General features: G+C 38.8%; 1 protein-coding gene across 3 annotated transcripts; it reads right to left on the bottom strand.

Annotated features, from left to right (window-relative positions):
- Window positions 1-297: 297 nt before the first annotated feature.
- On the bottom strand, window positions 298-10,043 carry LOC143431349 (transcription elongation regulator 1). 3 transcript variants are annotated; one of them, XM_076908015.1, is made up of 17 exons: window positions 9,759-10,043; window positions 8,980-9,238; window positions 8,800-8,889; window positions 8,289-8,727; window positions 7,979-8,197; window positions 7,694-7,897; window positions 7,351-7,621; window positions 7,001-7,233; window positions 6,671-6,831; window positions 6,364-6,572; window positions 6,109-6,259; window positions 1,915-2,358; window positions 1,618-1,827; window positions 1,215-1,481; window positions 1,046-1,123; window positions 581-804; window positions 298-465 (listed from the first exon to the last, which is right to left on the bottom strand). In XM_076908015.1, the coding sequence occupies exons 1-17, from the start codon at window positions 9,911-9,913 to the stop codon at window positions 462-464; spliced, it is 3,618 nt and encodes a 1,205-aa protein (XP_076764130.1). In that variant the 5' UTR covers window positions 9,914-10,043; the 3' UTR covers window positions 298-461. The 3 variants fall into 3 exon arrangements, with proteins under 3 accessions (XP_076764130.1, XP_076764131.1, XP_076764132.1); XM_076908016.1 differs by having other exon boundaries at window positions 8,980-9,226; window positions 9,759-10,042; XM_076908017.1 differs by lacking the exon at window positions 9,759-10,043 and adding an exon at window positions 9,283-9,318.
- Between the last annotated feature and the right edge of the window lie 3,529 nt (window positions 10,044-13,572).

Raw genomic sequence — 13,572 nt, forward strand, 5'->3', positions numbered from 1 at the left:
TATTATTATTTTCGAACATTAGTTCATAGACATTCACTGCACATGCTTTTAAAACTAGTCGAGAGTGAAACAAACACTCGGTTGTCAATTTTTACGTTATTTTTATACAAAATATGCAATAATGAGGTGCTTATATAACAAACCTGAATAAAATAGGTATAAAATTCGTAGTTCATGATATTACGATATGATATTACTAATAATTCTTTCGTTAAATTTAATAGTACATCTATTATTAACGTAATTCAACAAATAATGATATGCTTACACTATGGCATCTTTACAGTATGACACACATTTTTCAGCTGTGTGGAATTGGCGTTAGTTTTATTGAATCCTATAATTACAGGCGATAATCATCTCGTGTGTAAAGTACTTCAATTCAACTACAGCTATAAGATCATTCACTGATTTGTTATTTGGACACCGTATGTATATACCATGCATCGATGCGGCTTCGTTTAGCTAGAACAAAAATAGATGCCGAAAGTCAAATGTGTATAGAGTAGATATCTCTCTCTCTCTCTCTCTCTCTCTCTCTCTCTCTCTCTCTCTCTCTGGTTTTATCATGGATAATTACTTTGTAGTTGGTCGTCTTGATGGTTCTGAAGCGGTAGGTGGCGGGGGCGGACCCCTGCGTGCCAATTCTTCTAAATATCCCATTAATAAACGCGTTCGTTCAGCAGCCGCTGCTTCCAATACCAAAAATCTTCGATCTTTCCTTAAGATTTCTTCAATTTCTGCTAAATGTGCATTATTCTCTTGTACCTTTTTATACGTCTTATCAGTAATAAGTTTTGTCTCCTGAAATTAATATTTGATCGAGTTCATGGCAATGCTCAACGCGCATAAATAGACAAAAAATTATATAGGAAAGACGAGATTGGCTTCTTAACGATACGAATGATAGTTTTCTGATGCTGCATCGAATAATATAATATAATATAATATAATATAATATAATATAATATAATATAATATAATATAATATAATATAATGTAATGCAATACAATACAATACAGTATAATAATATTTTGCGCTTACTTGTAACAATTCTCTGAAATCAGCTTTGGCCGCGACAAGTTTATCCTTAATGTATTCCTTGAACTCTTTTTCACATTTCTAGAAAGAGAAAGGAGGAATACGGTGTTAAAAATGGGAGAAAAAAATTAAACTCCAAAGATGTACCGTTTTTCAAACCAGTACTACGTACTCGATCGCTAGATGAAAATTTAATATATCTAGGATCGTCTTTTAATAATTTTTTTATATCCCTCCAGGATGCAGTCAGTTCGGTAGAAGCTCTAACTTCGTCGAGGAGTTCTCGGAATTTATCACGTTTCTTGCGGCTAAGTTGCTCTATATGTTCATTAAACAATCTTTCTTTCTCCTCGCGATCCAAGCTTTCCGCCAATTCCCATCTATGGTCTTTTCTCAATTGTCGCTTTGCTTCTCGCCACGCCAAGTCACCATTCCTCACCTATAAGTGAACAAAATCCTTTCAAGTGTCGAGCGTCAACCATTATACATTCTGCAAACGCCTTTCTTAGGACATTGGAACTGGCGCCTAAAGGATTAACCCAATGAAATTGTTTAGAATCGATTATAAAATATACCAGGTCTGCGAGTAGAGCGCTAAAATGTTGCACCGCTTCCGTGTGACGATGATGTTGTCTCTCCTTATCTCTGTCGCGAAGATGCGTGGCAAGAGTTCTTTGAACTTCCCTCTCTCTCTCGCGAAGACTCGCTTCTGCTCTTCTCTCACGTTCTCGTTTCTGTTTTTCACGGTCTTCTTCTGAATCGGACTGATCTTCCGCGTCCTCTTTCTAAGGAAAAGAAGAACAGAAAAATTAAAACTCTTACTCTTACTTGGAACGAACTCGAACGATATTGTTGAACAACGTAGTACTCACGTCGTTTTCTTTCTTCGATGGTTTCTCGTCGTTATCCTCGATTTCACCGCTTTCCTTCTCAGCGACTGCTTCCTTCTTTTCCTTCCCATTCTCTTCCGAGGGTGCTTCGCTTCTACGCTTCTTGTCCTTTGAACTTTCCTTGTCTGCTCGGTCCTTGGACGACTTCTCCTTGTATTTATCAGTATCCTTGCGATCCCTATCCTTCTTCTCGGATTTATGATGATCTTTGTCCCTGTGCCGATGATCTTTCTCTTTCTCCTTCTCCTTTTTCCGTTCCTCCTTTAGCATACGAATGTAATCCCTAAACCAATCTTCCCTTGTGCTTGCCGACTCTACGACTCTGTACCTCCAATCTGATTCCAATTTTTTCTTACAATCGCTCCAATGCGAATGCCTGTCGATGTCTTTGTGCTCGCGTAGCATCGCTATGAATTCCTTTTTCACCTGAAACGCATTTATCATAACAGTTTTCATCGTTGAAGAAGAATTACCTCTTGCTTACACTCTATTCGTACAATTCTCTCTTAAAATTAAATCTCTTATCTATTCATTTATTTCTTTATTTATTCATACGCATTATTTTAATAATTTATCTTTTTATTTATCTGTATCATCACTTTAATATCATGCACGCTTAATAATTTCCAACCAATAATTACACGTTCAGCCACATTACAATCATTTTGACATCATTATTACGTATACGTGTATTCAATGACTTGTAATGTGGATCAAACTATGTCAACTTGCAAACCTTTTTAATGGTTTTCAAACTACATTTCGTTAGGGGTAGAAGAAATAGTCATTCGTGTCATTCGTTCGTATCAGGAGGTATTCACGACGTTAAGGGCTCTACTTGTTGAAATTGTTTTAATGAAATAAGCTGGTCAGTTTTGCTGAAAAAAATTATAATCATTATAGCTGCAAAAATAATTATTTGATAACCGAGTCATCATTAAACATTTTACGCATTATACGGAAATGTGTAAAATTCAAATGTTCAATTATTTCATTACATCAAAATGGTATATCTGCTGTCGCGTTTAGTGATGAGACGGTATGTGAAATGGATTAACTTTTATCTGCTGCCCTCGCTGAAAAGAAAAATGTCGTTAGTATATCATCACGAGATTTTGAAAATGTTAAAAGCTTTTTCAGCCGTTCAAATTACGAAACGAGTTACTATTTTTCCTATATCTTTTCGACAACACCTTCCCAAAATGTACGACTTTTTATTTCTCATTATTGCTATAATTAACGAATCCTTCGATGACCCCATGTACACGTAATGATTTTAATAAACTTTTAATAAGCTAACATTAAAAACTTGACCGGAACCATTGAAATTCTCTAACTGCTTAGGAACGATACAGGTTTTCCCGTTATTAGAAGATGTATACAGAGAGTTGTATGTAACAAATTTATTTATCTTCAGATTCTTTTATTCCACGTTCCTGGTTCCAAATTCCCATTACGTAATTTATGAACGACCTATAATTTCAATGGAATAATAATAATAGTAAGAATGATAATAATAATAATAATAATAATAATAACAATAATAACAACAACAATAATAATGATAATAACGATAATAATAATAATGATAATAATAATAATAATAATAATAATAATAATAATAATAATAATAATAATAGTAGTAGTAGTAGTAGTAGTAGTAGTAGTAGTAGTAGTAGTAATAATAATAATAATAATAATAATGATAATAATAACAATAATTATTATTATTAATTTATTACTCTATCACGTATAAACTTAATACGCGTCTATTTCACAATGAAAGATGATTAGAGTTCAGAGTTGCGGGCACATTTCGGTCTTGAATTTTCTATCATCAGTTATTACTCGGATCCTGATCCTATATTATTTATAGGTAGTAAGAACTTGTGCCACAATTGTTTAACTTTCATCTAAACACAATTATTGCAAAGTCCACTTTTTTATTACTTTCTAAAGACAAAAGCAATCAAGGTGTGTTCTCCGAAGAATACAAACCAAATTTCATAAAATCACACTCATTCTATTGCTTCAATGTATGCTTATCTTGTCGCTTCAAATATATTAATCTTTTAAAACAAAAGTACTTGTATTGCGTTTCACGGCGAGTAAAATATTCTTTAAAGAAGAGAAAAAAAAAAAAAAAGAAAAAGATTACTGTACCAAGGAAAAAGTGCCTAAACACCAATTAGAAATATATATGTATATATACGTATGTACATACATATATACATATATGTATATACGAATTTTTTGGATAATGATATTTAAATTTTAATATGTCATGTATTGACATAAGAACATCTGTCGAAAGTCATTCTCTATCGTTAAGAATAGTGGCATATCGGTGAAACTATTCCCTTTTTTTAATCGTTTGCGACCGAATGAAACGACGAATTCGACAGAATTACGATTTCACTCGAGATAACGTATAAGCAAAAAAATTGATTTGTTCTTATGTTGATACATATACACTGATCGTAAAATAGAAATTGGTAGGTAGCGTTTGATTCTCACAAAATAAAATAAAATAAAATAAAATAGAATAAAATAAAATAGAATAAAATAGAATAAAATAGAATAAAATAGAATAAAATAGAATAAAATAAAATAAAATAAAATAAAATAAAATGGAATAAAATTAAATAAAATGAAATAAAATGAAATGAAATGAAATGAAATGAAATGAAATGAAATGAAATGAAATGAAATGAAATGAAATGAAATGAAATGAAATAAAATAAAACGAAGCGAAACGAAATGAAACAAAACAAAATAAATGAAAACAAAACAAGTAACCGTTCTTTTATCTCCGGAAAGAGAGAATAAGATCCACAAATACGCTTCTGGGATTGATGCTACCATTCGGAAGTAGGATACCTCCAGCATTTAGCTGATAATGTGTCTTTTAATTTCCTTTTAGAAATTGCTTTTGATTTTTGGGGAAAAGTTAATCTTTTGAAGTAACGAGGATTACGAGTAATATACAAATACCGAGTTCGTTCATTCTCATGACTCTGCTTTGGAGTAAAGAATGCGGCGCGCGAGGGTGTGCCAACTGTGCCACGCAGTGTAGGTGGGGATGGTAGATGACATCATCCATGCCACCAACCAGCTTCAGAACCAAGCCACTCCACATACGGAACCTGTCCTGCCTGCCTCCTGACTGAAGTGGAGAGTTCAGAACACATAAGTACATAAGGAACCGTCACATACTAAGATTTTTTTATTCTCTACATCTCCCATCTTACAGCTACAAAACTTTTGTCTATCGAGAAAATCTACTGGAGTAGAGAATTATTAGAGAGAAACTTCTCCTGGTATGTGTTCTTCAGCCGTTAATTTTTAGGTATTCATATTAGATAAATCTTACAAGTGGAACAAAATAGTAACATACCTATAGAACCTGAAAGAACGATTAATTATTGCTGAAAACACAAAAGTTTCATTAAATATTATAATTAAAACTAAAACATTTCTCCTCTACTTAAATATCATCGCATTATTTTGTATCTTATCTCTTTCTCAAACAGTAAAACGATACAAATTTTGTTTTTGGCGCTAAACAAAAACTTGCTCAGCATTTAAGTAATTTATCGTGAATGTAATATTGTGTGCTGAACAAAATAAATTTCACTTTATACTGCCTTCGTCATGTATTACGACTTCCCTGAACAAAATGGGGAAGGGTGCATGTATATGAAAATTGGGTTTTACGTGGAAAAGGGCGGAAGGTTTAACGGATATACGCGGGAAAGAGTTTCTTTAGTAGCGATACTTTGGAACACGCAGAGAATCGAGGTACACGAGATACAAAATGGACGTAAACTTACTACTTTATAAAATACTTGTTGCAAAAAAGACTCTATGCGACATTGTTACGATAGATTACGGATAATTTTTAAAGAATTTCTAATCAAACAAAGAAGCATGGATGTGCGTGTAGTACGTGTGCGCGAGTGTATATACATATACCTTAATTCTCACATAATATGAAAATTTTGCATGTCTCTCTTCTATCGCGAATTCTGTCTTACTTATGATATTGATTAAAGTAGCGAATATCTAAAGTATCTAGAGAAATTTCAATCGAGTTTCTGATACTGTGTAGCACGAATCCTGAAAAGGAATATTCTCGTTGCAACAAGATCAGTAGCGTTAATAAAATGAAAATACCTGTTCTCGTTTCGCTGTTTTCTCCTCTTTTTCCTTCTTTCGCACTTCCAGTAGATATTCGTTGAATAGGCTCTCCCGTTCACGCATCTTTTCTACATTCTTAAACCGTTCATCACGCCCATGTTTCTGAGCAAAATCGCTAAACGAGGACCTGAACAGCAAAATATTTATTTATCCAACGTGAAGATGAGTTAAAATGAAATTTACCTATCTTAAATATTAATTTTTTTTTTTGTTTTTGTTTTTGTTACATACTTCCCGTGAAGACCAGCTTCTTCCAACAGCTTTTGGAACTGCTCTTTCCGTTCTTTCATTTTGTTCCTCTTTTCCCGCCTCTCTTCTTCCGCTCTCTCCTTCACGTATTTCTCGAACACTTGCTTCCTCTCCTTCGACGTCAAAAGTAAGTACCGAGGATCAAACACAATTTTATGAAGCTCCTTCTCCCAAGTGCTAAACGCCGACACCTATTATCGATAACGATCGTGTAAATTAAATGGAAAAATATTAATTTACGTTCGCACGGGTCATTACGGGTCGTTGGTATTAGTTAACGATCATTTACATCCTTCTCTGCAAGCATATCCTTGAACGACTTGATTCTCGTCTCCAAAGGAACAATCGCTCTTTCTCTAGCCGCGCGTACTTCCGCCTCTATCGCAGCTTCCTTCCCGATGTCAATCGTCTTCTTACTTTCCTTTTCCTCCTCTTCTTTTGGTGTCACAGCTAAAGCGTAAACGTTATAACGGTTTAAAAATTTATTATAACGTACGTATACGTGTTGTTATCATTTTCTCGATTTCATTCTCGAATAGATCGATGCTTTTAGAAGAACTTACTACAGACAGACCACGACGCGGTAATTGTTTTTAAGACAGACATTACAGATATTTACTTTTCGTATCTTCTTGTTTCATCTTTTTCGCCGGTGTTGGATGGTCATCGTCGCTGCTCTCGCTTGTATCCGACTGACGCGGTGTTTTAGTTGTCACCACTGCATCAGGTGGAGTAGACACCATTTTATCCACATCTTGACGACCGATAAGATCGTCCGGTCTTTCCCACACGGAAATACGGGACGAAGGATTATAGAAAAACACGCGTCCATCGCCCGTCCAAACAACACACCTAGCGAATAGTTTCAATTTATATTTTACCCAAGTAATAGAAAGAATACTAACCGTTCTCGAGCTACTAAAAGAGGTCGTAACTCGAAAAAGGTTCGTTTAACTTTTGAACGTATACCAAGGGGTTCCAGGGACTGGTGTGCTGGAAATTGGCCTAGACTTATCTTGAGGTTTCGCAGCCTCTTTAGGCGTTGTTTCCTCTTTTTTCGGCTTATTGACGTCCGCTTCTTTTACGCTATCTTTGGTTTCGTGATTGCTTTCTTGAGGCTTTTCCTGTTTCGCGGGTTCAGCGGTTACATTGTTAGGAGTAACAGTGGCATTGGTTACAACGGTACTGGCAGTGTTGGCAGTTGCTTCCTCTGCCTTTTGCCGCAACGCCAATTTTGCACCTAGCGACAATCGACCATTGAATCGTAACTCGCTCAGTTTTACTTAGTTTTATTCCAAAAAAGCATACACACCTTCGAAATCTTTTAACGCTTGTGGCTTTTCCCAAACAGATTCACCGGCTTTACTGTTATAATAGTACAACCTGCCATCCGGAGCGCGATGCTCTGTCCATACCATAGCAGATGCTACTAGATCTTGATCGAGTTGAGCCAAGATGGCCGGATCTTCCGCCGGAGCTTGCGGGGCCATCACCCCATGTGGCATTTGTGGCATACCTAACAAATTTAATCATCTTTTTAACAACTATTCGACGAATATCAACGGGAAATGGTTTCGAATTGTATAAATAGTATTACCCCAATTTGCCTGCGGCGGACCGTAACCCCCAAACGGCTGGAATCCTGGCGGTGGCATACCGAAAGGTGCTGCTCCAAATTGCGTCGCGATTGGACCGCCAAACTGATTCGGCATTCTATGTTGCATAGGTATCATATTAGGTGGTGGTTGCATCATATTTGTGTTCACCGTTGGAGTATTCATAGTTGGGGTGTTGGTCACAGTTGTAGGTGCTGTGCCTGAACATAAATCGCGTAGTATTAATAAAATACCAATTTCTTCGTTGATCCCCTTCGTCGCTCTTTAGATTATTATCGTAAATTATTCTACCATTCGCTTGTGTTGTGTCGGCCGATTGCGTATTCATATCCGGTGCTTCGCCAAGCGTCGGAGGTGGCCCTGTACCGGGAGGAGCGGTGCTTAGTTGATTGATAGCATCTGCGTTATTCGTCGAAGATTGCTCCGTAGTTTGAGGAACCCTATTCTCGGTAATTTGATTCGGGGTAGTCGACGTTGACGTTGGAGTACTGGACGGAGCTGTTTGTTTCGACGCTCCATGCACCAATTGTTCCAGCTGGTCTTGTACCATGACCTTAACATTCGGTCCCTCTGGTTTTGTCCATGTAGTCTCTCTCGAACGAATATTGTAATAATACGATTTACCATCCGGTGTTTTTGTTTCTACCCAAACCTCTCCGTTGAGGTCTAAGCCTGGAATGTTTGCTTGCTGTTGCGCCTGCTGTTGCGGTGGCTGCTGCTGACCTGGAATCTATAACAGAATTCCAGGCGTTACGACAAGATGTTTATATAGCTCGATACGTTTCTGTAAATTAAAATTTACGTTATTCATATTTGGTGGTCCCATTCCAGGAGGTGGTCCGTACGGTCCCGGACCTGTCCCAATTGGGCCATTCATCATGTGCGGCGGTGGCTAATCGCATATAAAGTGAAATTATACTTAATCACTTTACTAGCAATAACGTGAAACAAGCCGTAACGTGTAAAGGTCAACGATAATTACCATCCCTGGAGGTCCCATAAGGTTCGGCGGTCCCATTAGATTCGGTGGCCCCATAGGTCCCCAACTAGGATCGAACGGAGGTGGCCCTCGAAATCGCGGTCCAGCTGGCCCCGGCGGGCAGTTTGGCCTGGGAGGTCCCTCGAATGGGAATCCATTGTTCGCTCCTCGAAACATCGGTCCTCTAGGTCCAAATCCTCTTCCTCTAAATCTCGGAGGTCCACCTCTCATTGGAAAATCAAACCCACCTCTGCCACGACCCCTTAAATTATTGTTATATATATCGTGACCACGTACTTTACGTACCTTACGTCGGAATAATTTACCCAAGCGTAGACATCATTGTCGTCTCTTCTCGTTAAATCGACTCGACGGTTTACTGAAATTACTCGAATTCTTTGCTACAAAAAGAGTTTCTACCGTTTCGAAAACAGAATCAACAATCATTTCTCGAACGTGTTATCAGCTTCTTCTTGCACGTTATGCTAACGTTAATGTGAAACATAAGAAAGAGAAACAATCAATTTACATGAAAGAAATCAATGAAACGTTACATTGAATACGATTAACAATGGGTAAATCATTTCATCGTATAGGAGCGTAAGTAGAAATAATAGTCGCGTTTTCATAGTATTTATTCGGTCGGTGTAAGGCGTTTGTGATCGTTTTCGTCGGTACTATCGCAAAGCGAGGGGGCAACCTAACCTTACTTTTTCGCATCGTATTCTCGATTACACGTAACGCGAGAGGTGTACGGTCTGATAAGAGAAACTGTAACGCACCTAAAACCTCCTCTTCCCCGTGGTACGAAATGCCTATAATCTTCACCATCGAAACTGTAATCCTCGCTCTCTTCCATGCCCTCCTCATTGTGCTCCTGTTCATTATTAGAAGCAGTTTCCGTGGCCGCAGCGGGTTGCTCGGTACTCGTTTCCATTTTACAATAATATAGAAATTAAAAGTTTACTTTCCTACACGCCCATTTATTTCTTTTCTCAGCTTGCACAAAAATGCCGCAAACAAATCACTATTTTATTCAATGTAAGCCGTAAACATATTATTGCCAACCTAACAAATGCGTTTACCTAGACCTTCGTCGCCAGTTGGGTAAACATAATAATAATAATACTCTGTAAAATGTAGCTACCATTGTCCGAGTTACTAATCAGCCGGTGAACTTATTTTCATATTTTCATTTCTTATCGTTAAATATTTGTTCAAATCACCAGTGGTGGCTCGTAGCTAAGAAAATTTTCCGCCGGCACGCCACGACACACACACACACACACACACACTGACAGTGCCCTCTATGATTACGATTTGTTCACGGAGAAACTGTGTTTCCCTATAAATTAAAACCGTTAGATCTCATTTATATTATTTATAAATAATATAAATATATAATGTCAGGAGGCGCAGGCGACATCGCAGTGCTCTTACCGTGACAAAGTTGTCTTGCCGGAATGTATATTTCAATATTTTTATTGTAATTTACCGTATACTTCCCGCTTTAGGGGGAAGAGAGAGAAAAAGAGAGAATGATACCTACACTATTCAAGAACCCTTGGCGCCATTTCCATAATTATCGACAGCCAAGTAAACTACTCAACAACTGCTACCGCCATCTCTCGTAGAAGTGTCGAAACTTTACCGAAGTATTAGTTTCAGTACTTTGCACAGAGATGGCGCTAGTGTTTCAGTAGTTTACTTCGCTGTCGATAATCGTGCGCGACCAGTTTGAGCACTTTTCACAGAGATGGCGCCAGGGGTTCTACAGGAGGAACTTCTCTCTCTCTCTCTCTCTCTCTCTCTTACCTCTAAAGCGGGAAATATAGAATAAATTACAAAACCGTCAACAATTGTACGCATGTATTTTTAAGTTGTCGTTAAAATGATATATGATACGATGATATAGAGTAAAAGTTTGAAAGCTGTTTTCCTGTTAAAATTGCACAACATGTAGTATTTATTATTTATATGTGCATACGTTACTTTACATTTTCACTCGGAACAAACAATCGCTGTATCGAGTTAGATTATAAAAAATAATGAAAGCAAGTATAATCCCTGGTGAAACTACCCCTATGGCGTTACGGAACCTGGGGGCGGTACCGTGATAAGCTGGTGCTTTCTGAATCGTTATGCGATTTGCTGTGTTGTCTGAGAATTATCAGAATAAATTGTATTTATTTTGTTTATTTAGAAGACGGGAAACGAAGCGGGGGAAGGCATCAATTTCGGAACTGTTCAGGAGAGATCAGGGATCTTGATTCGCCTCCTAGAAGATATATTTCCGTCGCTCATTCATCGTTACCGAAATGAAAATTCACGCGTTAACTCTACCTTTGACCGTACAGTGTCACCGAGTGTGCACTTAGCACTGTTTGTACAATCGATATCTATAGTGACATGTCACTTACCTGTCAAAGGCTTTCGGAGCATGGGATAGTATAATAATGGGGTAGATAATGCTTGTGGAATTAGATTTGGCTAGGGTTGTCTTCTTGGACGTCATCCTCGAGAACGACTCAATCTGATTTGGGATTAGGAAATCGTGTCAGTACGGTGATATACCGCTATTACAATATTAATGTGTTCGCGCAATCGATCGATGCAGTTCGGATATGGCATTCGCAATTAGCACCAGCTGATATCGTGGTCTGCCACGATCGGTTGCGGTTGTGTCGTCGCACAGAGATTCGTGAATAACCGTGTCAAGTCCTAGTTCGATACATCGATGCTTGAAATCACAATGTCGCGTAAGTGACAATAATGAGCGTTAAGAAAAATTCGGCGCAACCCTCTTTGTCCCGGGGCCGACGCTCGCCCTGATTTATTTTCGAATCAGTCGAGGGTCAATGACAAGCGGCGATGCCTTTAAAACTATCAAAAGGAGTTGAAAGTTGGAATAAGTACAAAGCGGACGAGGAAGAACCGGGCGGTCGATGGAGTTGACGTTCTGGTACTGAAATAGCCTTAAACCGCCACATGTCAAAAATACTCGTGTCATTCCCCCTTAGTGCCCTGGAACACTTCCCTTTAGTGCATCAGACGAGACGAAGAAAGCTACAAAGTCTTCTAGCGAAGCTGCGCAAAAACGATAGATTCGTTAATTGGTAATTACCACAGCTAGGAATATTTAAAGGCTTTATTTAAAGGCCGTTTTACCTCTTTCTCCTTCCAAGATCGGCCGATTACTCTATGGCTCGTAAATAATCGAGAGCGCCACGCGAAACGGACAGAGCGTCGAGAGGAGGCGGCTACAGAGGGTTGGACGCTGGCCAGCTTGCCGCTCGGCACGAGGTTCTCCGAGCAGTCTCCACGGAGGGTGCCGAACCGTCGCGACGCCTGGCGACGCGACGTCGCCGTCCAGAGGTGGTTTAGTGTGCCGCGTATCGTCGACCGTGCATATCCGTCCGTCCGTCCCTCGTTCTCTGGTCATCGCGTACCGATTTCTTCGTTCCGTTTCTCTGTTTCTCCTGGTGTCGATCGGCTTCGCGGTTGGTCGTTGGCGCGCGCGCGCGCGCGCCCATACACACTCGAGACATGTGACGGCGAAGAAGAAGAGCTTGGAAAAATGACAACCGGATCATTTCACGCGATATACGCGTACGTGGTAATCTTACTACTATTTCTTTGTTAGTTGACGATCTCGATCGAGTGTGGCTTCCGTTGGGAGGAGAAGTTTTCTCGTTCTTATTTTTCTCAATCTAACTAAGCTGTCTGTCTTTCTCTCCGGCTCTTTCGCAGTTGCTTTTATCGCGCGATTTTCTTTTTATTTCTTTTTTTTTCCCTTTCTTTTCTTTCCTTTTTTTTTTTCCTTGTTTTTTAGATAACACGAAAACCGCTCGCGTCACGTTTAGAGTCGTTAAAATGATGTTCAAATCTGGCACGTACGTTCGATATAAAAGTTTAGGACGCCGAGAGTGGTACGTATACGGTACATACTACTTACCGTACGTCGTATTCAACTGGTACAGTGACGATTTCCATGGAAAGAGAAAATGGAATTGCAATCGTACGTTCGTCCCACGCTGTGATACGTCAATGCGGTTTGTAATAAGGTTCCGGGACATTTGATGTATCGGAAAATAAATGTTGACGAGCTCGTCTAGATCGCGATGAGGGAAATCTATAATATAAAGCATTATATAAAACTGTTAGACGTGCAGAAATGAATCCTCTTCAACTTGTTCGAGATACGCAAGGGAAGCGGCTATTACGAAAGGCGTGAAAGCTCGTAAACGAGGCGAGGTACGCACAAGCGTTGATCTCTTCCACTTAATGTTGCAGCTGTTCCCTCGTGGATGGCAAGAAAAAAGAAACGACAAGAGAATAAACCACTTCAATTCGTATTGCGTGCATACGCCCATCGGTGCAATTTCATTCTAAACACGCGAGGAGTTGAATTTGTATCGCGAGTGGGTAAAAGTTGCTCGCGTGAACGGTGCGCGTGGCTTTTCCAAGTGTTCCGAGAGAAAAATGTGCAAGAGTTGGAGCGATTGGAACAATAACAAAGGATAGAACATAGTGAACTCTGCAGTGGTTCTTCGGCGACTGGAAATTGGAAATCGTTGAAAGATTTCGAAAGTGGTG

This window comes from Xylocopa sonorina, chromosome 17 (assembly GCF_050948175.1).
Source record: "Xylocopa sonorina isolate GNS202 chromosome 17, iyXylSono1_principal, whole genome shotgun sequence".
Taxonomy (NCBI): domain Eukaryota; kingdom Metazoa; phylum Arthropoda; class Insecta; order Hymenoptera; family Apidae; genus Xylocopa; species Xylocopa sonorina.